This window comes from Cynocephalus volans, chromosome 11, assembly GCF_027409185.1.
Source record: "Cynocephalus volans isolate mCynVol1 chromosome 11, mCynVol1.pri, whole genome shotgun sequence".
Classification (NCBI taxonomy): Eukaryota; Metazoa; Chordata; class Mammalia; order Dermoptera; family Cynocephalidae; genus Cynocephalus; species Cynocephalus volans.
The window spans coordinates 113,964,464-113,991,241 of record NC_084470.1 but is presented as its reverse complement, the minus strand read 5'-3'; the positions used below and the strand labels follow the sequence as shown (position 1 = coordinate 113,991,241).

General features: G+C 41.5%; 1 protein-coding gene across 1 annotated transcript; it reads right to left on the bottom strand.

Annotated features, from left to right (window-relative positions):
• Nucleotides 1-1,382: 1,382 nt before the first annotated feature.
• UTP25 (UTP25 small subunit processome component) lies at nucleotides 1,383-26,438 on the bottom strand. Its single transcript, XM_063114242.1, has 12 exons — nucleotides 26,268-26,438; nucleotides 25,402-25,441; nucleotides 24,456-24,687; nucleotides 21,632-21,802; nucleotides 19,797-19,885; nucleotides 17,969-18,379; nucleotides 15,973-16,192; nucleotides 14,130-14,332; nucleotides 12,633-12,815; nucleotides 12,384-12,496; nucleotides 10,028-10,273; nucleotides 1,383-2,966 (listed from the first exon to the last, which is right to left on the bottom strand). The coding sequence occupies exons 1-12, from the start codon at nucleotides 26,372-26,374 to the stop codon at nucleotides 2,723-2,725; spliced, it is 2,259 nt and encodes a 752-aa protein (XP_062970312.1). The 5' UTR covers nucleotides 26,375-26,438; the 3' UTR covers nucleotides 1,383-2,722.
• Between the last annotated feature and the right edge of the window lie 340 nt (nucleotides 26,439-26,778).

Sequence of the window (26,778 nt, the reverse complement as noted above, 5' to 3'; positions counted from 1 at the left end):
CTCCTTATTGCATGTGTAAGAGAGAGCCCGGCTGTGAAGGCATCCTCTTGATGAAACCATTCCAGAGAGTGCACTCTTCACAATCCACTCAGGAGCCAGGGCCCACTGCTGAGGCTTACCTTCTTTCTAGGTGCTGAGCCAGGAATAAGGCAATCCTACTTTGTTCACACTTGAAATGCTCCGCAGGCAAGAAGCAATTGTCTGGGTTTGGCACCATGCCAGTATGAAAATCACTGGGGATGCTTAACAAAATGTGTATTTCTGGGGCTACATTATGGACTTGAAATCCAGGCTCACACCTGAGTGCGAAGTTGGAGATTTGGGAAATCTTGTGAGTAGTGATGATGAAAGCCAGGAGATGAGCTACAATTCACAGGCAAACAAACGTGAAAATAGAAGATGAGTGTGATCAGAGTCCCTTAGCCTCACATTTCTGAACTAGGCAAATAAACTCATTTCTTTTCTCATAATATATAGGCTCTGTGGTAAACAGCAGCACGAATACTCCAATAATCACAGGGCACATCTCTGAGTATACAAAGTTCTTTGTAGCATGGTTTGTTGGCTTCTATCTACCACCTCCATTTCCTCTTCTTTTTTGCCCCCTTTTGTGGTGGCTGGCTGGTAGGGGGATTCGATATCACCTCCATTTTCTGAAATTTAATATATATAAGGAATAAATGGTTTTACTTACTATGCTGAGGAACAGAAGGTAAAAATGCCGATTTAAATATTTATCAGGAAGACTATCCCAAAAGTGATTTCACTTTTTTTTTTTTGGATAAGAAATTTTAAGTGTGTCCAAGTATAAGAAAATCTTATTTTGGGTTGTTACACTGAGGGTAATGGGAGCCACTGTCTGAGAAGAGAGTTGCAAATACGGAAAGGGAGAAAATTGGGAGGAACCCTGTGGCATTACACTGGAATAGGAGGTCTTGGTGTGAATTCATGGTTTTCAATATATGGATAAAGAAGTAAATCTACATGTGAATCTGGCACATACAAGTATGTGTGTGCAGACATGTACACACATGCAAATATTCCCAAGCTCTGGCCACTGAGATGACTTGGGATGAGTGGCACCACAGTAAGCACACCTAGCACTCAAATCTTAGCTTTTAAAATAATTTTCCACTAGAAAGCAGGGCTGATGTAGAGAAACCTGGAATGTGTTAATGTCAGAAAATACAGCAATGCCCAACTAGTAGGGGGATATGTCAAAAGGACACAGGAGCCAGCTTGAAGGTGCTGCCATTGGTCATATGTGAGACCAGTTAAGCAGCTGAATAGATGACAGGGATGAATTGTGACCCAGTGAATAACAGAAGAAACCACAAGTCCATACTGATATAAATTAATACATGAAGTGAAACAGAGTCACTTTATAGGGGAAGAGTCTGGCAAACACCACCTTAAACAAGTGGTCAAAGTTATCAACATCAACGATGGACAAATTGAAACGATGTGTCACCTGATGGGATACAGTGAGAAGGATGAAGCTTCGCTTTTGTGATGTTCTAGCCAAAGATGCATAATCTAAATTCAATCATAAGAAACATCATTCTGCAAAATAACTAGTCTGCATTCTTCAAAAGTGGCAAGGTCAAGAAAGCCAAAAGATACTAAAACAGACATCACAACCAAAGGCAATATATGTAATTCTGAACTACATCCTTTTGCTATTAGGACATTATTGGGACATTTGGCGAAACCTGAATGAAATCAAAGAATTAGATGGCAATAAGTTTTAATGGCAATTTTCTTGTTTTTATGGATGTTTTGTGGTTACATAGAACAGTGTTTTTGTTTATAAGAAATACACACTAAAGTATTTGGGGGTGATAGGTCCACTGGGATGGCAACCTACTCTCAAATGACTCACATTCTGTCGTCGTAATTTTTGTTTGTGAATGTTTCAAAATAAAAATGCTTAAAAAAGTGCAATTTCTCTTTCATTTTTATCTGTTATATGACTCAAAAAATGACTACAGTAATTATGAACACACTAATATTTAAGATGGATATTTCAACATCAAGTTTCAACACAATTATTTCTTGGAACAGTAGAAGTTAATGTTATTTTATGTAACGTGATTTTAAATGCATATTTTAACTATTTTTAAACATTTACTATTATGAGTTAAAAAAAGATCAGTGAATGAATGTACTCTACTGGGTTGAATTAAAGTAGAATATTTAAAGTTTAAAAAAAGTTTGGCTGGGGAAAAATAACAATTTCACAAAATCTGTGCCATCCAAAATTAAGACGACATTCAGTGGCAAGAAGTATGCCAATTTCTCACAACCAGTTCTCACAAGCAATGATGCGTGTGCCTTACTTTAAGAAAGTATCCAACGAATAGGCAAATCTGAAAGAATTTACCAAGTGTAATAAATTAGAGGTAAAAATCATCATAAAGAGCTTATGGCTTACAAAAAGATTCACAAGTAAAAGTTGTACTTCTATCAACTTCTCAAAGTCCTTCCAGACCCTCTCGACCTCTGAAAGATGTGATTTACCAAAATTTGGTTTACACTGAACTTTTCATGGACACAGGACCTGACAAGAAAGAAGTATCCAGTAACACTGACGCCGCCTGGTGCTCTTTCTTTGTATCAATCCCTCTCCTCTCTGATGTACAAGTAATCAGAATTGGGTCCAAGTGGCACAGAATCAAGCATTATGTATCATACCAAATGCCATTTCCTGTCCCACAGAATCTCATTTTTCTCCAGTAATAAAGAGGTGGACATTCTTCTTGGACTGCAGCATCTGTGCTGCACGCTCCACACCAACCACAGCAGCTAACCTCTGGGCATCATACTTGGAGTAGAGGACAGTGCAGGTCCATGTGGCTTCTTCTCCTCTGTTGGTGGCTTTCAGCATATTACAGATTTCGCTGTAGAAGTGTGGATATGTTGGCAGTTCATAGAAAATCAGATTCCTGATGCCTTTTATTGTATACCTGTCGGAATGGGAAAGAGAAAGACCATGTTTACCTGAGAAACAATTTATGAAAAAGCTACCTGAGAATTGTACAGGGGTACAGTTTACTCTTATTGCTCCCTGCTGAAGGAGGAAAACAATGGCACAAATAATAGAACAAAGATTATTCTAACTCGAGGCAGAAGGGCTTATTTTTGTAATAATGTATCTGAATTCCTAACATTTGCCTTAAGATAATGATAAAATAAATATACATTCGTTGAGCCTATTCTGGCTAGGCTGAGGTAGGGTGTGGAAGAATAGTAGACCAGGATTAAAAATCTGTCTCAGAAAACCTAAAGAGCAGGCACTTACAATTTAACCTTTTCTTTACTATAATTAGGCAAAACAGAATGTTCTGTGATGGAGATAAGGTCAGACCCAGTATATAAAATAAACTGCACAAATTGTAAATGCACTCCCATTAGTCTTTTCTTGTCACTCTGTAGACATGTTAACTCCATGGCAGATGTCCCAAGTTCATCCATATACAAAATCCTGCCTGAGGACCCATTAGGCAGCATGAGAAAGCAATTAGTTTCAATGGCTTATGCATTTCCACCTCTCTCCCCTGCCACAAAGTGCTGCACGGTGGTGTTGGGGGTGTGTAGAGCCAGGAGACCAACCATATGGTTCAGGTCAAGGTCAAATGTTCCCTCTGGGACCCCATGACAAAAGATTTTATATGTTGACAAGGTTCTGATTTTTCCTGCTAGATTCTCTCACACACTGATGATGTTAGACTCCCTTGGGAATTTTGTTTTATTCACAGAGGATAAGTTTTCCTTGTCTTTTTCTCTCATGGCTCACCCTGATCTCTCTGGAGACCCTCTTCCAAACTACAGCTGTGATCCATTTCGTAGTTCACCTTTCAACACCAGCTTTCCATAAAGAAGAAATTCTAATGGCTAATGAACCTGAATAAACTGTTCTACCTCACTAGTTATCAAAACAAACAAAAACAAACATTCAGTTCCACTTCTGCTTAGTATGTAGAAAACTCGAGAATATTGCTCCCACACTAACAAGAAAAAGCCAGATAATCTACACAAGCATCCCTTTTCTTGAGCCTAGAGGCCAATGTCATGAGGCAACCGAGTACTGAATTCAGTGGTGTGCTAGTGTATGTTGAATAACTGGTTCTCAGTGAAAAGAGAGGGTGCTGATTTGAGGCGTTTGCCAATTTCTGTGGTGTAAATACTCTCATCATGGCCAGTTTCAAGCTACCCACCTCGTGTTGCTGAGTGCAGAGTTGGGAAGAGATGTGCAACCAGATCTCATGAGCCAGTAGGAGCCAGCTTCAGCGTACCACTGACTGAATTCCAGAGTGACAAGCCCTTCTGAAGAAAAATAAGACACACGAACTACTGCACCTTTAGCAGAGCACCGGAGAAAGAGGGTGAGGGTGGCTGCCAAGGAGTGGGTAGGAAGAAAAAAGCTACACTTCTAACAAATTCTTAAAGGGCAAGTACGGGCTTCAGAATCCCTGGGATCATTGGACGCTCCTTTAGTCCACATCCACTCAAGAGCTTTTTCAGGGGCCTCCACGGGGAGCCCTGGAGAAAGACTGGAGACAAGGCAGAAGACCTGAGAGAGACCCCACTGGTGGTGTAGGCACGAATGCCCAACCACTTCCCAAACCCCTATCTTGAAATCTATAGCAAAAGCCTGAAGCAGATGGAAGAGGGACAAGAGCCCCCATCCCAGGAAAAGGTAAACTACTGGTGAGGGGAGAGTAGGGAGAAGAAAAAGTCGCCTGCCCTAAGGGAGGGGCAGCAAACCGCCCCTCAACTCTCCGCACCACAAGACTTGCACCCAGTAAAGAGCAATAGCAGTCCACCCTGATGAAAGAGCAAGAAACCTGCTCACCCCAACATCCTGCACTGATACAAGCAGAGGTCTACTACCTCTGGGGGAGAAGATGGATACCCTTTCCCACCAAGACCCCCACAGATAACAAGGAAGACTTTGGCTGCCATGGGGTGAGGGTGGGGGTGCAGGATCCCTGAGAAAGCCCACCTCCAAAGCCCAGAATGAATAGGACTTGCCTAAAAATAAGCTGGACCAGGAGAACCTCCCACCCCTACCTCATGCCTTGCAGGGAGTAACATGCAAGAGTGGCGTGCTGCTGGGAGAGGGGCAACAGTGTGGAGAGACACCACCCTCTGGCACAGGTGTACAGGGCTGGTGACAGTAAGAGGAAATCAAGACACAGAAAAACCCACCAGTACCCAAGACCCCAAACCAAGCCCACCGTCTGCTGAAGGGATCTGAAGTCTGTGGTGTATGTGAAGTAACTTCAGTAATAACTAAATCCTGACTAGATTGACAGCACCCACACTAGTGGCCTATGGAAGCAGAGGTTCACTTAGATGTAGGTTTTATTTACATTTAATTGAAAATGATGGAAAACAATGAGGTATCATTTTGACTGTCAAATCAATGGCAGTAATGTCTGTGGGGTTTTGCAGAAATAGGTCAATGAAGTGTAAGTTATTTTGTGTGTGAATTTTTGTTGAGGAGGGAGAAGACAGAAGATGGGAAGGAGCAAATAAGTGGCAACATACACCAAATCTTTCCTTGCGTACATCCTTCGTGCTAGCAAGTTCTCCTTTTAAAATCTATGCTAAGGACGTAACGAGGTAAGTATGCCATCAAAATATATGCACATGGGGCCGACGCTGTGGCTCACTCGGGAGAGTGCGGTGCTGGGAGCGCAGCAGCGCTCCCGCCGCAGGTTCGGATCCTATATAGGGATGGCTGGTTCACTCACTGGCTGAGCGTGGTCACAAAAAGGGACAAAAAAAAAAAAAAAAAATATATATATATATATATATATATATATATATATATATATATAGATGCACATGGATGTTCTTGATATTATTGCATATAATAGCAGATATTGAAAAATAACATATGCCCATTAAAAAGAAACTGGGCTAATTACTGCTGCACATTGAAATCACTAGCCTGGTTTTTGTTTTGTTTTGTTTTAAATACTTATGCTTGGCCCCCATACCCAGACATTGTGATTTCATTGGTACTGGGATGTGACCTGGGCATACGGATTTTTGAAAGCTCCCCAAGGTGATTCTAATGTACAGCAAAGTTTGGGAACCAGTGATCTAAATAACATGAAAGAAATCAGATAAATCCAGAGTGTAGTACATGCTACAGGAAACTGGATTGGACTCTTCAAAAAAATTTCAATGCCATGAAAAAGAAAAAAAGCAAGAGAATTATGCTAGATCATGGTTTCTCGACACTACTGACATTTTGAGCTAGATAATTCTTTGTTGTGGGGGGCTGTCTTGTGCACTGTAGGATGTTTAGCAGCACCCCAGCCTCAACCCACTAGAACTACCAAAATAACCCTTCAGTGATGACTACCAAAAAATATCTCCAGATATTGCCAAATGTCCCTTGGGGAGCAAAACCGTCCCCGGTTGAGAACTAAGCTAGACTACAGAAACAAGTTAATCAAATGCAATATATGATCCTTAACTGAATCCTGGATAAGAAGGGAAAACAGCTATTATGGTCATTTTGGGGACAAACAGGAAAATGTGAATATAGACTATACATTAGATGATGATACTGTAGTAACATCAGGTGGTATAATAATGGCATTGTGGTTAGACAAAAAAATGTTCTTGTTTTTAGGAGCTATATGCTGAAATATTTAGCAGTAAAGTGTCAGAAAGTCTCTTGCAACTTCCTTGTAAATGGTTCAGTAAGTTAAAAATAAGTGATGTGAGTGAAGCGAGAGAGAAATGGGCATGAGCAAATGGGGTAAAATGCCAACAGCTTGTGAATTCTGAGTGAAATAGATTTATAAATGTTTATTATTAGAATCTTACAATTTTATTTTGAAATAAAACCTTTCCAAATAAAAAGTTGGGGGGAGGAAAGATGTGATGGAGTGATATATATTAACTTAAAAATACATCTGCTATATGCAAATATATATAGTAAAATGTTAACACTTTTGAATTATTTTTCAATGAGCACATAAAACATTTAAAGAAAAAAAAATCCCAATATGTACAATGGGATCCCAATTTTGGGATTTTTATTTTATTTTATTATTATTATTTTTCTTTTGCAGCTGGCCAGTGCAGGGATCCAAACTCTTCACCTTGGTATTACCAGCACCATGCTCTAACCACGTGAGCTAACCAGCCAGCACTTTGGTATTTTTAAAGAAACAAGTATAAATATATATGTACATGTGCACGTGTGTGCACGTATTTTTCACATAAAAAAACAGGAAAAAAATACACCAAAAAGAGTTTTTTTATCACGGCAGTGAGATTTTAGGTGATTCCATTTTCCTTTTCTTAATCTAGATTTTCCAAGTTCTCTACAATAATTATGTAATACCTTTATAACCAGGAAAAACAAAACAATAAAACCAATTAAGTGTTATATATAAAAAAAAAACAACAAAAAGTCTGTCTCAGTCCCAACTGGCCCACACGAGAGACTAGGTAAACAATCACAATCTCCGGGGAACAGGAACAGAGACTGTGACCAGGGCCTCTTCAGAGGGGAGCCAGTGCTGACTCTCCTTGTCCTGAGCACCCTTTCCCCTGCCTTCCTCCTCCCTTGTACACGCTTCAGGTCCTCAGCGATCAATACAAATATGGACTGATCCCTGACAGCACCTAAAATCAAGGACATTCCAGATGTCTATTTTACCTGCCAACTGTTAAGGATAAATGAGGTGACCACAACTGACTGCAATGGCTGGCTCCTCCGTACGGTCTATAAAGACCAGTCTACTACTTCTAGAACTGAGATTCTCATAGAGGGGCAGGCAGAAACACCCCAGCACCCTTTCAAAACTCCAGGAATCCCACCTCCAGTTTCTGACTTGCACTGGTTGAGAATTCTCCCAGCTGTGGTAAGGCACAGGAAAAGAGCTGTGAACCCCCTTGGGAGGCAGTCCCGACCAAACAACCATCGAATTCTAAGATTCTACTGGTTTCATATACCCCAAAGAAAACAAATCTTCAGTTTAAAAATTTTTGCTAGCTCAAAAATGAATTCTAATCTTCCTAACACTGCCAACTGCCATAGAGAATATAAAAACAGAACTTCGGAGTTAGTTATTATAGTTTAAAATACATGTACTTTTTCCAAGGTCAAATAAAAAACTAAATCACAAAGGCACTGCAGACCAAAACACCCATCACTACCTTGGTGATCTCTCAAAAAATTTTATAGTTAGAAACCTTAAGATAATTAGCTGTTGCAGAGCTCTGAAGCACATTATTTTCATTCATCTTCAGCACAGGAAACACCAATTAACCCAGTGAAAGGCATAAAGCAAGTGGCACATGCTGAGATCTGTCTTTACAAAGACTTTGAGGGCAGCACGGTTTGGTAAACAAATGAACAGTTTAAGACAGAGGACTGTCCTATCTACGAAGGGCTCCTCTGATACCATGCCCTCTCCTTGAGAGAAGTCTTCACTCTAGCTTAATTCACACTTGCTATAGACAATCACACTGGGGATTTTCCCAATCCATCCGCTTACTTAAAGGGCTTGCTTTCATTTGTTGAGCTGATAGAAAGCTAAGAGCTTTCAAGACTTAGTAAGAGCAATTCCCCCAAAATACTTTCTGACAAGAATGGAAACAACTTCCTGGAACAAAGCAAATGGTGATGCCGGCAAGCAGGCATTCGTTAACATTCTTTGGCCAAATAGCCTTGTCTTAGTAGCCAAGAATGGAGCCTGGGAAACACAAATTAGTCAATTATCAACTCTCTACTCGTAGATGAACTAGTCAGAACACCTAAAAAGGTCATTTCATGTCATATCAGGTAGGGTGCTAGGATTTCTCCCTCCTGGTCCTGGTAACGAGAACACTCCTGGTGACGCTAAAAGGCAATTCCACACCAAAATCAAGGTGTGTCATCTAATGGGCTCCAAAGTCTGGAAGATTTCTGGCCTATCTGTTTCGGATTCTCTAAGAAAATGCATCCCCTCATTAGTATATATGATTGCGAGTTAATAAAACAGTAAAGTCCAAAGTTTAATTCACTGGGCATTATTGTGAAATCAGGAAGAGGTATATAAAATGGAATTTCCGCCTCTCTGTATCTAAGGGTTTAAAAAAGTCTTGTCCATTTGTCATCAGAGAGACACTCAGCAAAACAATGAAATATCTGAGCTCTGGGGCCACAGAGAGCTGCAACTATGATGAACAGTAACAGAAGGCTCAATATTACTTACCTTCCCATAAGAATTTCTAAAAATATAATAAATAAATAAAACCAAAAAAGCTGATCAACTTATTTTGTCAAAGTCACTTGCAGGAATCTAAGCAAACACTGAAACCCTTAAATATTCAACTCAAAGCCCTTCCCCTTTTGCCTCCTGCAAACACCAAGGGGCCCACAGTCCCGGCTCTCCTCAGGGAGGGGGCACCGTGTGCACACCTCCTCAGCAACACTGCAGCTTTCTTTCTTTCTTTTTTTTTTTTGACCGATAAGGGGGATCGCAACCCTTGGCTCAGTGTTGTCCGCACCACGCTTAGCCAGTGAGATAGGATCCTTGGCACTACCAGTGCCGCACTCTCCCAAGTGAGCCACGGGGCCGGCCCAGCACTGTAGCTTTCTGAGCACCGACACTGCTCAGCCTCCATCTCCCCAGACCACACAGTCCTTGAAGCCTCAGTCTGTGCTTCAATGACAGGTCGCTCCTCTTCCTGTATTCACTTGAGTTGTCCCCGTCTAGAGTTGTGCAACTCTGTAAGCCTTTCTTTAAGTGTGCAACTGCAGCTACACTCCAGTTCTGTCCACAGCTTATGCTTTTGTTTCTATCTTTTCCAACAATGTCCATTTTTGGAGGAAACCAACCAATCAACCACAAGAGTGTCCATCCCTGAAACTCTCTGGCTTCTCCACTAGAAAGGTAAAGTGAGGGATGACCTTATAACACAGCAAAGCCAACCACGCGCCCGGAAGCAGGCCATGATTTCTACATGTCTCCCCTTCAGAGAGGAGGCTCAAAACCTGGCACTACTTTACCTTTTGTAGAAATGGAATCGCTCTGTGAATAGCAGAAATTGTTTCTCTCCTTGAAGAAAGAACTGTCTGGCCCTGGAGACACCAGACTTCTGGGTGTACTCGCAGATGTGGGTGAAGTTCAGTTCTTCCTTCTTGAAATAATTTCGGAGACGCACAAAGTCAAAGTAGGAGGGGACATAGATGAGCGTGTGAGACATGACTGCATCACGATACTGAGGCAAGATCTTGTTCACAAAAAAATTAAACCTGATTTGGAAGGCAAAGGGCAAAGTTAATGGTCTGGTAGAGTTGAGCCTATAGTGCCTACTAACTATGTGACGCTGGGCAAGTCACAATCTCACATTAAGAGATTACCTCCCCAGAAGCCAGTATGACTTACTTCCTCCCAAAGAGATTATATAAGAATAAAATTTGATAAACATTTAAAATAAGTGCTGCTTCTGGTCAACATGGCAGAACAGACAGCTGCCAGTGTCACCCTCTCTCACAAATAAACCAATGTACATCTATTAAAAAGCAACGACAGCCAAGCTGGGGCTGCTAGAGCTCAGGGGAAGAGGAGGAGAGACCTACGGAGTGCATGAAGGTGGGAGAAGCCTCGATGAGAGAAAGAAAGGACTGCTCCCACCATTTTGAGCCCTGGCTGCTTCAAGGCTGGAGCTGCTGAGCACATGGAGCAGAAGTTGGCAAAAGCCACAGCTGTGTCCTTTGTATGAAGTTGTTTGGGGGCGGCAGGGGAGAAGAGGGCCTTGATGGCCCTCAGACCAGCAAGACCACTAACAGTGTTCCCGTGGACCCATAGAGGAATGAGGGGCCACAGACAACTGAAAAAAGGAGCCACTCAGAGGCCAGTGAGTCATCACAAGGGACCTGCACACAGCCCACCCATGGGAAGTATTTAGAATGTGGGCAGTGGGGGAGATGGGCCCACTGAGGGAACACTGGGGCACAGCATGGACAGCTGTTCTGCCCCCCATTCAGCGCAGGACTACTCAGTGGAGACTGGTCAGGAATACAGAACTGCAGAGGTTCAGTTTGCTGAAAAGACTTGGGCCCAGACCAGAGTTTCCATACAACCCAGGTGCACCAGATCTCATGAGACTTGGAAGTGTATACAAGGTCAACAATTAAAACTTGACCTGCACAAAAAGCCTTCCTCAGGGAATCAGCAGCAATGAAGCAATTTAGCTCAACTACAGGGCTCAAATGCTAGTTCCCACAGGAAATCCCCCCATTTTAGAAGTAAGCAAAGGACAACAAATTAGTTCCAATGCAAAGTTTAAGTGGTGAGAACAGTGAATAATCCAACACAGAACTGAAAGAAAAAACAAAATACCCACAGATGAGACAAAGTTTGATATTAACTAGTAAAGGTCTCACATCATCAAAGGACACCTATAAAACCTAGAAGGACTGGAAGCCCCCTGGGCTCCCAAGCCAGGGAAGGGGTAGGGCTGGGGGTCTCAGCCATGCCCTCTGGACATCCGCAACCAGCCAGTGACGACTACTGAGCTGCCACAGGAAGGACCCTGGGCTCCTAAGCCAGGGCAGTCAGGGGCTGAGGGCTTTAGCCACACCCCTCTGACATCTACATCCAGCCCAGCATAGATCGAGCCACCAGTGGAAGCCCCCTGGTCTCCCCTGCAGGAATGAGGGGAGTGCCACAGGCCTTAACCATGCTCTCTCTCCTTCCTCCTCCTCCCACTCTATATCCTCCCCCCTTCTTCCTCCTCCTCCCCCCAACTCCTCAGCAACATCTTAGAATGCAAAAAAATAATAATATTATTAAATAAACTTTTAAAAAAGTGCTAACACTATTCATTGTAAAAACTAAACGTATTGCCATTACATCCCGAAGAATTATTCTAGGAAGTCTATGCCATACCATTCATTCATTCATTCAATCAGTCAACAAGCAATCACTGAACATCTACCATATGCTAAGCCATTATGCTACCATGGGGTCCCCTAACTAAACACAATGAGGAAAAAGGGAAAAAATATATACAGAATTAGAAAAACAGTTCTTGCCCTGAACAGCTTACAATTAAGTTGCTGACATGGGACACTTTGTAGCACTAGGCAAAGTAATGTAATTTTAAAATGCCACTGTCAAGGGGGAAGAAGCCCTGATACAGTGCTAAACACTGCCATGAACTAGCTATGAGACCTAGACTAAGTCAACTTTTTTCTCTGGGCTTCGGTTTCCTCCTGTCAAATGGCATGATTGAGTTCAATGATCTCATCTAATTTGGTAAATAGTAATTAATAAAAGCAACATGCAACCCAATTCTTAGTTTGTATGCCAAAGTCAAATTTCTGTATGTGGTCCCCAGAGGCCCAATAGGTGAGTTACCTGGCATCAATCACTGAAGCTAGGTTTCCAGCTTCCATCTTCTGGAAGACATGTGGGAGCTGTACTAGGACATGACTGATGGAGCCTGTTGTAGGGACGTTCCTCACAGCCATCTGCCAGGAATCAGGGAGAGCATTAGGGGGTGAACCATCCCCTTGTTGACTAAATGTTATCATCTCCTTCTGCCTCACGACCCAAACAATAAACAGTGCTTCATGACGACCCAGAGAAAACAAGGAGAGGACCCACCTGGCCTTGCAAATTGATGCAATATTTGTTGAACAGCGAGTTGATCTGGGCATCCTGGAGCGCCCCAAACAGCAGTGTTTGGCGATAGTACTTGGACCAATTATTGAGGTTCCACATCCGCACTCGAGAAAAATCTACCCCGTGAGAGTCCAAGGGCAGCAGGTTCATGTGGTTCATCAAATGCTTTGAGCAGAAATAACAGTAACATTAATGTTCATTGAGCATTTATATGTTGGACACTGCTAAGCATTTTACAAGTCTTTCGTCTTGGTTAATCCCATGGAGCATGTACTATCATCTTCCAAATTACAAGAAAACCAAGGCTCAGATGGGTGAGTAACTTGCCCATGGTCAGCCAAACGCCCCCAACAAGAAGATAAGCTAAAAGCGACCACCTCTTAGACCTTTAAAAAAGGATCAAAATGGTACCTCTAGGAATATTACCTTAAAAAGAACTTCTGAAAAGCCACCCCAGTCACTCTGTGGGTCCCTCAGTCCCAGATTGGGACAAGGGAAATGACATGGGAAACAGAGCTGCTGTCCTTTATTGACCTGGTTCTCAAAACATGAAGAGTACTCCTAGAGCCACCACACCTACCTTTTCCTCAAATTAAAGAATATGACTCGGGCTGAGCCCGTGGCGCACTTGGTAGAGTGCTGCGCTGGGAGCTCGGCGACGCTCCCGCCGCGGGTTCGGATCCTATATAGGACTGACCGGTGCACTCACTGGCTGAGTGCCGGTCACGAAAAAACGACAAAAAAAAAAAAAAAAAGAATATGACTCAACTATTGATCCGACTTTTCCATTTTAATTTCACCTTGTCATATATATTGAAGAGTAATGATTACTATAACTGTATTCCCTATTTTATAAGTAAGTACTACCCTTTATTTGTTCCAAACTTCCCACAAGCTTCAAGTCATAGGGTTTTAAGAGAGGAGAGTTCCCATATGCCTTAAAAAGCAAACCTATAGTTCTTTGATAAGGATTGTTCCAAAGCAGTTGTTCAATCCTAAAACTGATAACACTGCAGAGTATGTGGAGGAGAAAAAATTAAATAAATTTTAATTAATTTAATTTAATTTTAATTTATTTAATCCTACTAATTACAGTAGGGGGATAAAGACATCCTACATTTCTCAGCAAAACAAGATCCCACATTAAAAAATATTAAGCAATGTTTCCCCATCTCCACTGAAGACCAAATAAAAAAGAATGTGGACTATTAGAAGAAAGCAACCTTTAAGGGAAAGAAATATTTTCTGGAGATTTGAAATACTGACATGAATTATTATCTCTGAATAGTTTAATTACTGACCAATATGTGGGTGGAAGAGGGACCAAAAGACTTTCAAATTGGAAAATGTGGAGTATTTCCCTATTTTCAAACTGACTTTTAATCTGGACTTAAATAACCCTTTATGACTTAAACCACTGAGTTTCTTGTCTCTCTAAATATGAATGTTGTCCCTCTAAATGTGAATGAACAGCATTACCAAAACATGCTCCCAGTTCTGCATCAGGTAAATGTCAGCTTGATCAATGATGACTAGCTCGATAGAAGACAAAAAGTCAAAATCTCTCTTCTTCTCTCCTTCTCCACCAATGATGGTCCTCAAGCCCAGAGGGGAAGCAATGAGGATATCCGAGGAGTAAAAGGGGGCATAGAGTCGGATGCTTCTCTGAAGTATTGCCACTCCTACATAGAATAGCAAGTACACGTCAGTTCATTAGTCACCACCAAACCTTTACCTCCTACCCTCTCAAAGGCTCCCCCTCTCCTATACCTTCCACATCTATGCTCCCCTTACCATATAACTGTGCTCAAACTGCTTTAATTATTAGAATATAAGAGTAATAATAATCCCTTCCTTGCACCTAGAGTCCCTTTTAGCTTCTACCTTCTCTTCCTTTCCTTCACCGTCAAACTTCTCCAGAGAGTTGTTTCTACTTTCGAATCTCTCATTCACTTCTCAATCCATGCAATATGGCCTATGATTCTCAGGACTCCCCTGAAATGACTTGCTAAGATCCCCAACAGTCCTCTGTTACCAATTCAATGAACTCTCAGGGCTTCTTGACAGGAATGCACAAACAGCATAAAATGCTCTTTTCCTTGCAATAGTTTCCACGACTTCAACACTCACTTCTGTCTCTATCATTGACCTGGCCCTTGTCTAGCTTTCTAGATCCAACTACATCTTCTTCCACAACCCCCTGGATTCATCTGTAAGTTCTACTCTCGTTCAACATAAAGCTTTACTCACTAACATAGGTCTAACATTGCCTTCACACAGATTTATATTTCCAGCCCGCATCTCTTTACCGAGCTCCAGACCAGCAATACCAACTGCTTGCTAGACATCTGTACATGTTCCAAATGAAATCAGGTCTCATCTCCAGCCGTACTGAAGCCTGTGTGAATCTTAGGTCATTCCGGGATTAGCCACCCAGGTGCCTCTGCACAGGCAGTTTTCTGTCTGAAACGTTTTCCTCCAGTCAAACCACCCCATTTTGTAACTGGCTAAAGCCTACTCAGGTTTCAATGGAGTACAGATGGCACCTCTGCCAGGCCTTCCCTACCCACCCTGCACCCCATTCTGGGTAAGGGGGTTTGCTTTAAATGCTCCCAGAACACCCGCTGCACTTATCATCCTGTACTGTCTGTTCCTTCCCTCAGGCTGGACTTCCTTAGCAATGGGAACCACAGCTTTTACTTCTATATCCCCAGCTTTTTAACAGTACCTGGCACAATGCAGATATGCAATAAATGTTTGTGAATGAGCATACGTGACTAATGAACGTTTTCCCAAGCACTTTATCAAGGTACAACCAGCTAAGTAAATGGGAGTTGAATGAGAGATGAGCAAAAACATGAAAAATTGGGTGGGTGTCAATAAGTCACGTGTGGAGATAATCCAGGGGAAGGCACTCCATACGGCAGACAGGAGGAATCCACTCTTCTGCACAGACACGCAGTTTATTCAGCATCCTTAGAATAACCCCATCCAGCCCCTGTCATTTCCAACTTCCCTGAGAACTCCTTGTAGCATCTGACTACGTGCTACCAGCTATGAATGTGCTAAGACATTTCTGGTATAAATGTGCATGTGCCATTTATACATGGCTTCAGAGACTCTCTCCACCCCATTACCAAGTGTCCACCCAAGTGGCCAAAGCAAGACTCTCTCCCTGGCAAACAAGATGTCTCAGATGCACACTGGTTCTGTTAGGAGGCTAAGTCAGTGAAGCACTGACTTCCAGGCTTCCAGCCTTCAGCTACACGTTCTTTCACACCTTAGGTCCCATAGTATCTTGATTCTGACAAGGAGGAATTACCGATCCTAAAGTGGTCATCAATATTGCCCACGAACACAGCTTCATAATCCTCAGGCCTCTTCAGGTTAGGTGGTCTCTCCTCGGGATCTGACCCGTACTCTCCCTGAAACCTCTTTTTGTTGCTCACAATGATTTTCTTCTTGCTGTCGCCCTCAAGGAGGCTGATGAAGAGCTGCACCACCCGCAGAGCAGCTTCCCGGAAGGGCACCACTATCAGTACCTGTAGAGGGAGCAATGGCAGCCTTGGTAGGGGCAAGGAAAGGAATGGCAGCTCAAGGTGAGTCAAGGTAAGCAAAAAAGTCCTGTGTACAGCAGTGGCCCCTGGCCAGGAACCATATCTATATCACCCCCTCTGCACAGGGCCTGGCTCTATACCACAAGCTGAGCACCTTTCATATCCATGGCACCCTGTCCTGTGGACTTTAGTTCCATGGCTCCATGGGAGACATTTCTCAAGCAGAATTTGGAAACACCTTTTTGGATAAGCGAACGCCCGTAACAAATGCATCCACCAACAAGAACTCAAGTACATAAAGGTGCAGCTCTTTAAGGGCAAGGAGTGTTGCTCAAGCACCTGTCTCCCACAGAACTTACTACGTTCTTTTTATCCATAAGACCCACTGAATAAATGCATGCGGAATAAATAAATGGATACATAGGGAAGAAATAAAGTGGGTAAGAAAAAGGATTAACATATCATTACTTTTCTAGTGCATTCCCTAGTACATTTTTCAGAAATGATGATAAAACATCTCTAAAATAAGACCATAATTCAATGGGAAAAACAGGACTTGGTTTTCCAAGCATTTTTAAAAATGCTTAAAGTTACTGTTGAGAATAAAAACAGAATATGCTTACTAAATGGTTAATTTCTAATTATCCTTTTGTAAACAACATAAACAATGGACATAACCCCAGTCAAATCATGTAATTTACCAAATTCTAAATATGCTTCATGGGTAATCTGCCTCTTATTCTTCCATGCAATTCTGAGTGGAAACAGATAATCTTATTATCCTGATGTTCAAGGTTCTGAGGGAGCTTACCAGAAAGGCAAGCAGCACAGCCAAAGCAGCATAGTGATTCAGCTCAGTACAGTATAGGAACGGTGAACCAAGATTTAAGAGGGCTGAGTTACTGTCGCAGCTGTGACATTAAGCCTCTGGACTTTGGCTTCCCCAGCTATCAAACAAGGGGTTTGACTAAGAAATCTCTAAGAGCCACATCAAAATTAAAATGCTAGAATCCTATTAAACCCAATGAGAAAAATCTAAAAAAAATGAGGCTTCTTCAATATGGAGAGACATAGGCTAAGAAGGAGAGTAGGGGAAAGATAAGACCTAGTTCCATAACATCATGAAAAGTTATTGACAATTAAAAGACATTGCCTATTAAAGCGTCAAATCCACTGGAGCTTAGACTTGCGAGCATAAAGAAAGGTAATGGTAACTTTAAACAGCAATAACTTTAGAGTGGCAAATAGGGATTTTTGTTTTCAAAGGTTTATACATTTATGTGGCTTAGTGAAGAGAATCTTTGGTTCTAGTCCCATCTCTGCTACTCTTTTCCTGGTTCTCTTTAGCAAGGCTCTCTATGAACCTGTGTCTCTGTCCACAGCTGTAATATGCAGGGATTGGATAAAAGGCTCATTAGGTCCCGTTCAGCTCTGACAATCACAAAGAAGAGATTTATAATGAAGTGTTATGAGGCTACTTCAAAAAGTACATGGAAAAACTGGGTTTATCTTTATGGAGAGTAACATGAAGTACCTGCTTCTCACAAAGTTCCAGCTAGATCCACTGTCAGAAACAGGCCACTGAGCTGTCTGCAGCACTGCTCTGACACCACCTGGCCCACTTCATGTGCTCACTTTTGGGCTCATTAATTATTCGAGGTAACTATTAAAACACTCAAGTACGTGCAAAGTGCCAGGTACCTGCATGGCAGTGCCTTGCAGCCTCCTTCTTGAGGGCAAAGCTTTCCCACTGCCACTCACCTTGGGCCTTGTTAGCCCTTGGTCCCTGAAGTCATCATCATCACCCACCCCAAGTTTCTGGCTTCGGCGTCTGCTATTGTTGGCAAGCACCCGGGCATTGGCTTTGAGGACGTGATTTATCACATGCAGGCAGTACACATGGCGGATCTCTTCTCCGTTCTTTAGGGCAGTCCTTTCTGGGTAGAACAGGTCCCGGTAAGAATTCATAATTAAGAAGAGTTCTTTCTGGAGGGGGGTGAAAGGGCTATTTGATTTTTGAGGACCAGATAGGAACCGGCTATTGGTCTTAGTCCAGGTGGATTCCAGAGGCTTCTGAAGATGAAGTGACTTTAAGTAAATATCCTTCGGGGGTTTAAATGTTTCCACCTTCTGAAACCTGGATGAAAAGACAAGCTGGCCCAGGATGGGCCACTAGGGGAGAGACAGATCAAGAGCTAAGTTAGAAATGAATAATAATACCTTACATTCACATAGTACTTCATAACTTACCAAGACTTTCATGATTTATAGATCATCTCATTTACCCCTCACAACAACCCTGCAAGACAGATATCATAACATTCATACTACAGTTTATGAAAGGCTGGGTTTCACACAGAGGTTGTATGATCTAGACACAGTTTACACAGAAGGGAAGAGAGCTGAGGGCTAGAGCCAAAGTTTCTGACTTCAAATATGAGCTCTTCACTATTTCAGTGTTTCCCACACTGTTCTGTGGAATAGATGCTAGAAAGAGTCAAAATTCATTCTAGCTGAAACAACTTGAATGAATCTCTAGGGAATTATGATGAGTAAAAAAAGCCAATCTCAAAAGGCTATATGATTCTACTTACTCAACATTTTAAAAATGACAAAATTATAGAAATGGAGATCACATTAGTAGTTACCAGGAGTTAGGAAAGGTGGGGGAGGAAGCTCAAAGAGAGGTGGATGTGGTTATAAAAGGGCAATAGGGATCCATATCTGGATATGTACTCATCTTGACTGCGGTAGTAGAGACAGGAAGCTACATGTAATAAAACTGTATAAAACTAAATACACACACACACACACACACACACACACACACACACACACACACACACACACACACAGTTAAACAGGATTAAAATCAGATAAATCTGAATAAGATAGTTGTACTGATGTCAACTTCCTGGTTGTGATATTGTACTACAGTTCTGCAAGATATGGAAACTGGGCAAAGGGTATACAAGGTATGTCTCTCTATGATTTCTTCCAACTGCATGTTTCTCTGTATTTATTTACCTCAATAAAAATTTCTATTAAAAAAAAGATGACCAATTCTCCTGAACAGTATTAGTGGTGAAAACAAAGAAGCAAAAATTGTAAATATATGAATAATTTAGTTGTGACTCTATCTCAGATATTTCAAACAAATGAACAATAATAGTACCTACTGTTTAACTGAACACTTACTATGTATCAGTCAGTAAACTAAATACTTTATTTGGAGATAGGCATTACTGTCCCTCTCCAACAGATGAGAATAATGAAGAGCAAAGAGGGAGACTAATTTGCCTCAGGTCATGTGACAGCCCCTTGCAGATTTTGGTCTATACCCTGGTGCACCTGTCTCCAAAACCACTTGTACCCATCACTATATTACCTGGCACCCACACTGCAGCTTCCCAGTGCCTTTTTTAGCTACACCTGTGCCTCACTAGGCTCTTCCAGCTTTCCAGTGTCCCACTTCCTTATCAAGCCATCCACCACTGGTGTAGATCATACATTCTGGTAAACCACTAAAACCCAAGGCCACTGATGTATTTAGAGCCATTTGTGACTGGGATAACCAAGCAACACTTACTTTTAGCTGGCGGATAGTTTTTGGATTTGTGGCAACAGCTTGAATTTCTTTTTCTTTCAGTTCATTGTTCACATGTTGTAGAAATGGATCTAATTCAGAAAAAAGAATGTCAGCATACTGAATGCAATGGCAGGGGTTTTCTGGTCTTCCGCTGTGACTGACATGCTGATCTTGTGGTGTTAACTCATCATTTTTTCTATCTACTTTCCCTATCCTCTAGCCCAGTCCACAGCTTAAAGGCTTCTTATAGGTTCACCTTCCTAAAGTGGTCCTTTAATCATATTACCTCCCTGCCCAAAAACCTTTGAAGAAATTTCTCAGCCTTAAATACAGGGCGTTATATGATGCACCTCCAACCTGCCTCTCCAGTGTTAATTTCTGAACTACACGATCCTCAAATTCTTCCACCTCTGTGATTTTCCTTCCTTCAACTAAAAATTCCAGTCTCTCTTTTACCTCATTTTTGCATACCCAAAGATTATCAGTTTAAAGTTACCTCCTGACTCACAATAAATATTTCCCAGGAGCTGTGTCAGGCACGGTGTTGGCTCCACTAAGAGGCCATAATGGGCCCCTACAGACAAATCATCACTTTTCCCTGCCAAGTCCCCTACCCTGCCCCACCCATCCATCACAACACATACAGGTGCATGTCTTATCTCATTTAGCAGATTGCAAGATGACTGAGGGCAGGTCCCATGTCTGATTGATCCTACATTGCAAGACAAACAGAAATGCTCAATACTTAACTGAATTGAACAAATGGTCCAAATGATAGCACCTGCACTCTGAGTAACCTTCAGTGCTCTAAGCTGGCCACCCAGCCTTTTCGCCCAGTCCCACTCATTAAGAAACACAGCAAAGTTAAATGACCTATTTGAGGATCTGAATGGTAATACTTCAAAGAAATGCACCTTGTACTAAATATCCAAGATAACAGTGAACAATAGAACATAAGAAATCTAGGTGCTAATATATCTGTACAGGCCAAACAACTAGAGAAATTTTAAGATAGTCAAGCTTCCTAATGTTTCTTTCAGGGTTTCTAAGTTTTGATGGTTCAGAATGGGGTTTGTATTAAAATTCTACAAATTCTATATGTTACTTCTCCCTTTTCTGCATAACAGTCAACATAACTAAATGAGCCAAATGAAGATTAATATTTCAGTTTCACGAATGGTAAAGCTGGGTTGAAGAATGGCACAGGGATCATTGAAGGCATTCAGGACACAGAACAAGACCAATCTGACTTGCCCACCCAGGCACAGGCACTAGATCTGAGAGAACAGAAACCTGTCTGAGCCTGCCACAGGCAGGCCCTGTGCAAGTGACTACCATTTGGTCATGCGCTTGGTCAAGAGGCTGAGGGATATGGAGGAGACAGGCTGGGGCTTTGGGGCTTCTAAGATAATAAGGACCTTTCAGGTTAGCCACTCCTGGGTCACACAAATCTGAAAAATTACTGCTCTAATAAGGAAAAGCAGAAATGTGGAAAGTATCTTCTCCATTTTCTCTTTCTCTTCCTTCCCTGCTTGGGGAGAAAATCAGGTCTTTCCCTGACCCCAATTATGGAAATGTAAGGCCTGAAAAATTGGTCTTCTCCACTATTATTCTTAAGCTGCTTGTTCTCTTAAACATCCCCCCTGGCCCCAAACATTGACAAACCATTGTAAAACACAAAATACCTTTGAGAGGTATTTTTTCCCAGCTCTAGATCTAGCTGCTAAACTATCTGCTTTTATTGCTGCTCACTCCAGAAACAGATTTAACATGTATTAGTGCACAACCCCCACCAAGCACGTGGTGAATTAAAACAACACACACTGTGCTCTGACCTCGTGAAGCTTTCAGAGAACAGTTGTCTCTACTTTCCTCTTCGAGAAAATTGGTTTCCAGGCTGAACAGTGACTCGTGTTTTGCATCTGTGAACTCCTCTGGGGATTCTTGTGATGTGACAGCTGGCCCTTCCCCATCTTTTCCTTTAGGGTCAGCAGATAAGGCCACATCTGAAATTTTGAGAAATAGTTTGTAAAATGATTTACTCAGAATTATACTTCTGTTGACAAATAAAATCTAATTCCTTAGCCTACACCAACATAGATGTTCATTGCTATTATTTATTTTAAGCAAATTCAGGTATGCTACGGATTAAATTGTGTCCCCCAAAGTTTCATGTATTAGACACTTAATCCCCATAGTGACAGTATTAAGTGGGTAGGAAATTCTATTTTAGTAATAGTATAGTAAAGGGTGGAACCTTTAAGAAGTGATTAGATTGTGAGGTCTGGGCCTTAGTGAACGGATTGATCCACTCATGGAGTAATGGGCATGATTCTGATGCCTTTGAAAGGAGAGTGAGTAAGGAGTTAGTGTGCACATGTGCACACTCTCTCTCTCTCTCTCTCAAGCCATGTGATACCCTGCATTGTTATGAAGAGTCACCACTACCACCAAGGCCCTCACCAGGTGAGCTCCCTGGATTTTGGACTTCCCAGCCTATGAAACTGTAAAAAATAAATTTTATTTCTTTATAAATTACCCAGTTTCGGGTATTCTGTTATAAGCAACAGAAATAGACTAATACAAGGTGGAAGACATACATTTAAAAATTAAGCCTGATCACTGACCCAATGTGATGGTTAATTTTACATGTCAATTTGGCTGGACCATGGTGCCCAGACTTTTGATCAAACATTATTCTAGATGTTTCTATGAGGGTGTCTTCTGGATTAGATTTACATTTAAATTGGTGGACTCTGAGTAAAGCAGTTTACCATCCATAGTGTAGGTTGGGCCTCATCAAATCAGGTGAAGACCAGAATAGAACAAAACAAAAGGTTGACCTCCCCTCTTACTTATCTTCCAGCAGCTGCCTTTGAACTTCAACTGCAACACTGGCTCCTCTGGGGTCTTCTGACTGTCTTTGCACTTGAACTGTAACTCTTTCTTGAGACTTAGGCCAGCAGGCCTCCCCCATCAGATACCTTGGACTTGCCAAGCCTCCACAATCACATGAGCCAATTCCTTAAAATACATTCTTTCTCTATGTATACACATTTTGTTAGTTCTGCTTCTCTGGAGAATCATAATTAATATACCCAGTTCTAGTCCTAGGAACTCACTCTAAAATGATAACTGGACAAAGTACACTAAGATGTACATGAAAGGACACTCAAAGCAGCACTGACTACGGTAAGAAATAACTAGAAAACAGTGAAATATCTATCAATGGGGTACTAATTAAATAAATTACCACATATCACTTGCAACTGAATACTATGTAATTAAGAAGCTAATGTTAACCAACAGTTGCAGACATTAAAAAAGTTCATGATGTATTATTAAAGAAAAAAGCTACAGAAATGTATATCATTATACACATACACACAAAATATATGTATATACTAGTACTCAAACATATCCATAAAAAAGCAGTCTGAAAGGCTATACACAGTGTTAAAGGTGTTTACCACTGGGTGGTGAGGGTATGGGTTAACTATACTACCCTTTAAAATTTTCACAGTAAATATGTATTACTTTTATAATTAGAAAAACCTATTTTAATTTTTAAAAATCCAAAAAAAGCAAAGAAGAATGGGAATCAAAACCAAAAAACCACTAAGTCTGAGGCAATAATTTTTTCACCCAGTAAAACCAATCAGTTAAAATACTAAGAATGGTAGGTGACACCTTCAAGTACAGAAAAAACAAGGCTCTAAGGAAAACAGGCACTACAACAGTGAGATATAGAGAGTCACCCAGATATATTCAGACAATGGAATACTATTCCAACAATAAAAAGTAACAAAATATTAATAAATGAACAACATGGATAAATCACAAAAACATGAAGAGCAAAAAAAAGCCAGACACAAAAAGGTTTATACTATATGATTCCATTTATATGAATTTCTAGAACAGGCAAAACTGGTCTATAATGACAGAAAAGCAGCTCAGTGGTTGCCTGATGCCAGGGGTGGGGAACTGACTGCAAAAGAACTAGGAGGAACTTTTTAGAGGTAATGGAAGTGCTCTATCTTAATTTTGGTGGTAATAACACTGATATGTATATGTGTTGAAACTCATCAAATTGTATACTTAAACTGGGTACATTTTATTGAATGTAAATTATACCTCAGTGAAGTTGATTTTAAAGATAAAGAAAAAAAGTTACCTAGAAGTCTGAGTGAGATAGAGTTCCTTTGGGCTTTTATTCCAGCTCTTCTCTGATTTACACAGGCAGTGTGTGACCCTTGGCATCTCTTTAACATCTTATACGTAGCTGTTTCATGCAAATCCAAATATACTTCTTAAAAATGTTCACATATCTTTATGCCTATCTTCCATCAGACTTGGTCTCCCTAAAGGAGGAACAGTAACCTCTTCAATACATTCAGAGAGTCACAAAGACAGAACTATGTTCTCCTTCCTCAGTATGATGGGAAATCATAAGCAAAAATGTAATTTCTGCATTTTTCTGTTAAAAGGGGCCCGTGTTTCCTTCAGATTCTCAAAGATATAATCAAACTCAATGACGTTAAATCTCTGCTTTGGATCCATGTGCTCTCATCCAACTCTTAGAGTACAGGGTACTGTGCCCATGGGGCAACATGTCTAAGGTCCTGACAAAGATGATAGGCCCACACCAAAGACACTTACTCTCTTGCATTTCAGTAGATTCTGCTGCTGTCTCTTCTTCCACACTGATATCAGCATCACCATCTTCATCATTCATTTCTGCATCATCTACAACACTGTCTCCTTCCTCCTCCTCTTCCTCTTCCTCCTCTGAAACATTTTTTAGTGTAGCAAGTAGTCTGTGGTACCCAGATACTTGTTCTGGTTCATTCTCTGCTTCACTTTCAGAATTTGAAGTATCTGAACTTTCTGACTAAAAAACAATGGAAATTTTAAAAACAAAAATTATATTGTTCGCATTGTTGCCGTAAGACTATCATCAAGCCAACAGGTTCAAACTTTCCTAAATAAAAATTAGCTTCTCTGCAAATATCATGCAATCCTATCTATTCAACCAAGCACAGCACCAAATTTATTTAAAAGAGCTAAGTTAGCTATAATTCTAGAAGCTCTTCATATTCTCTGAACTACTAATGCCCCACGTGGGAAGAAAGCTGACTTTTAAAACATAGAACCTTAGGTTATAATGAGATTTAACCTTATGTCCCAGACGTTAGGCTACATGTTTAAATGAACAATTACAATAAACAAAAGAATGTAGTTCCTGTGAGTTTATTGTAATGAGATAGGACCTTTGTTCATTCTGCACTCTATTTGTGACTCCTTCTATGTTAAGCAAAAAAGATACCCTTCCTCAGGATTCACTAAGAGTACTCTGGTAAACCTCTTTAACAGGCCCTAATAGGCTAGCATCTTGGGACAGTTTCAAACTCTGGTTTCTGTTATCATAATGTCAGGTATCACAATGGCATTTTAACAGACATCTGCATTTAAAACTAAGCAATGTTACTATAATAATAGCTTACTTGTAAAATCAAAAGAGCAGAAATGTAATCAAGCTTTATTCTATACAATCTCAAAGGTCACAACTCAGAACCAACTATTAAAAGAAGGTATAAAGCATTACCAGTTGACAAATCTGTGGTTTTACTTCCTTTCTGGAAACCCTGTGAAGAGACAGGTTATGTTACACTCTAACTACTAGTATGTAGCAATTAAGAAAAAAGTTTAATAATACAACTTTAAATGAAAAAGGGAAAATTCACCACTATAAATACATTATAACTACAGTCATGTAAAAACTACATATGCACTTGGAAGGGATTGCAAGAATATGGCAAATTGATAACAAGTGACAAATGAAAAGTTTAACAGGGTCACATGACAAACACTAGAGTCACACAATAACTGGCTCTCATCTAAAAGAAGGATACAACTTGGCAAACAAAAGATCTCTAGGTTCACCTTTTTCTAACAAATTACTTAATTAGAATGTCTCTCTAACTTCTGACAAAGGAGCCCAAAGTAGTGGGATGAGCACTAAGATCATAACTGAGTCTGGACCTTTCTAGAGGAACTCACAACTACCGATACATCTGTTTCCTCACTGTATCTGAGCACATCAGTGATGTCGAGGATCTTAACTAATCCTTTAAAAACACAAAAAAACAAAAACAATCTGAGAATATCGCTGACCGTACAAAAACCTGTCCACACATAATGGGCATGCCGTCTAGCACGAGGTTACGGTATCAACAAAAGGCAGGAGACCCGTGAAGGACCCCCCATCTCTCGGCTGGTTGCCGCCAGAATCTTCCCCAGCCGAGCACCCGTGGGGACACGACTCGCAGCCCGGGGGGAGTCTGGGAAGCTTAAGAAGCTGGAGCTACCCTATCACTATTCCTTGGGAGACCAGCGGACCAGATCAAGGAAACACCACCTCCCACTGGAAAAGACGCTAACAACGCAGGCCCCAGCCACGCCCCTCCGAACCTGTCATAGAAGGGATGCTCCTCGCCGAAATCCCGCAGATGCTTCTTCTGCTTTTTAGTTAGAATGCTGAGCAGCTGGCTCTGGCTGCGGCTCCCGCGTTTGCCCATGGCGAAAATGTCAAGACTGCGCACCACCGAGAGGCTCGCTTCTCACCAGGAAGTTGTCCCGTCAATACCCGCACGTGGGCTCGCCGACGGCGCTTTACGGCGGAAGTAGGGTGCCATAAAGCAGATCCGCTTTACGTCGCGCTTTACGACAAGCGTTAGAACATCCGGGTCCCAATTCTGCCCCCTACCGAGGCCCTTTGGAAGCACAGGCACGCTTGCCCGGATGTTCTCAGCGCCGCAGAACTTTGGCAGCCGGGCTTGGGGATTCCCGGGATGGGTAGCTGGCGGGAGTGGGAGGCGTCTTGTGTTTCTGTTGTGATTGTGGGAATCAGCCTGCGTAAATGTGCAGTAGTGGAGATGGTCGAGTCCAGTGACTTTATATAGTAGACTAATAAAAATACCAA

Excerpts from the sequence above, each read along its gene's own strand:
- UTP25 (XM_063114242.1), bottom strand. The coding sequence starts at position 26,374 with ATGGGCAAACGCGGGAGCCGCAGCCAGAGCCAGCTGCTCAGCATTCTA. Across the intron at positions 16,193-17,968 it reads AAGGGCTAACAAGGCCCAAG|GTACTGATAGTGGTGCCCTT; the intron begins GTGAGTGGCAGT and ends CTCCCTCTACAG. Across the intron at positions 12,497-12,632 it reads GCATCAATTTGCAAGGCCAG|ATGGCTGTGAGGAACGTCCC; the intron begins GTGGGTCCTCTC and ends GATTCCTGGCAG.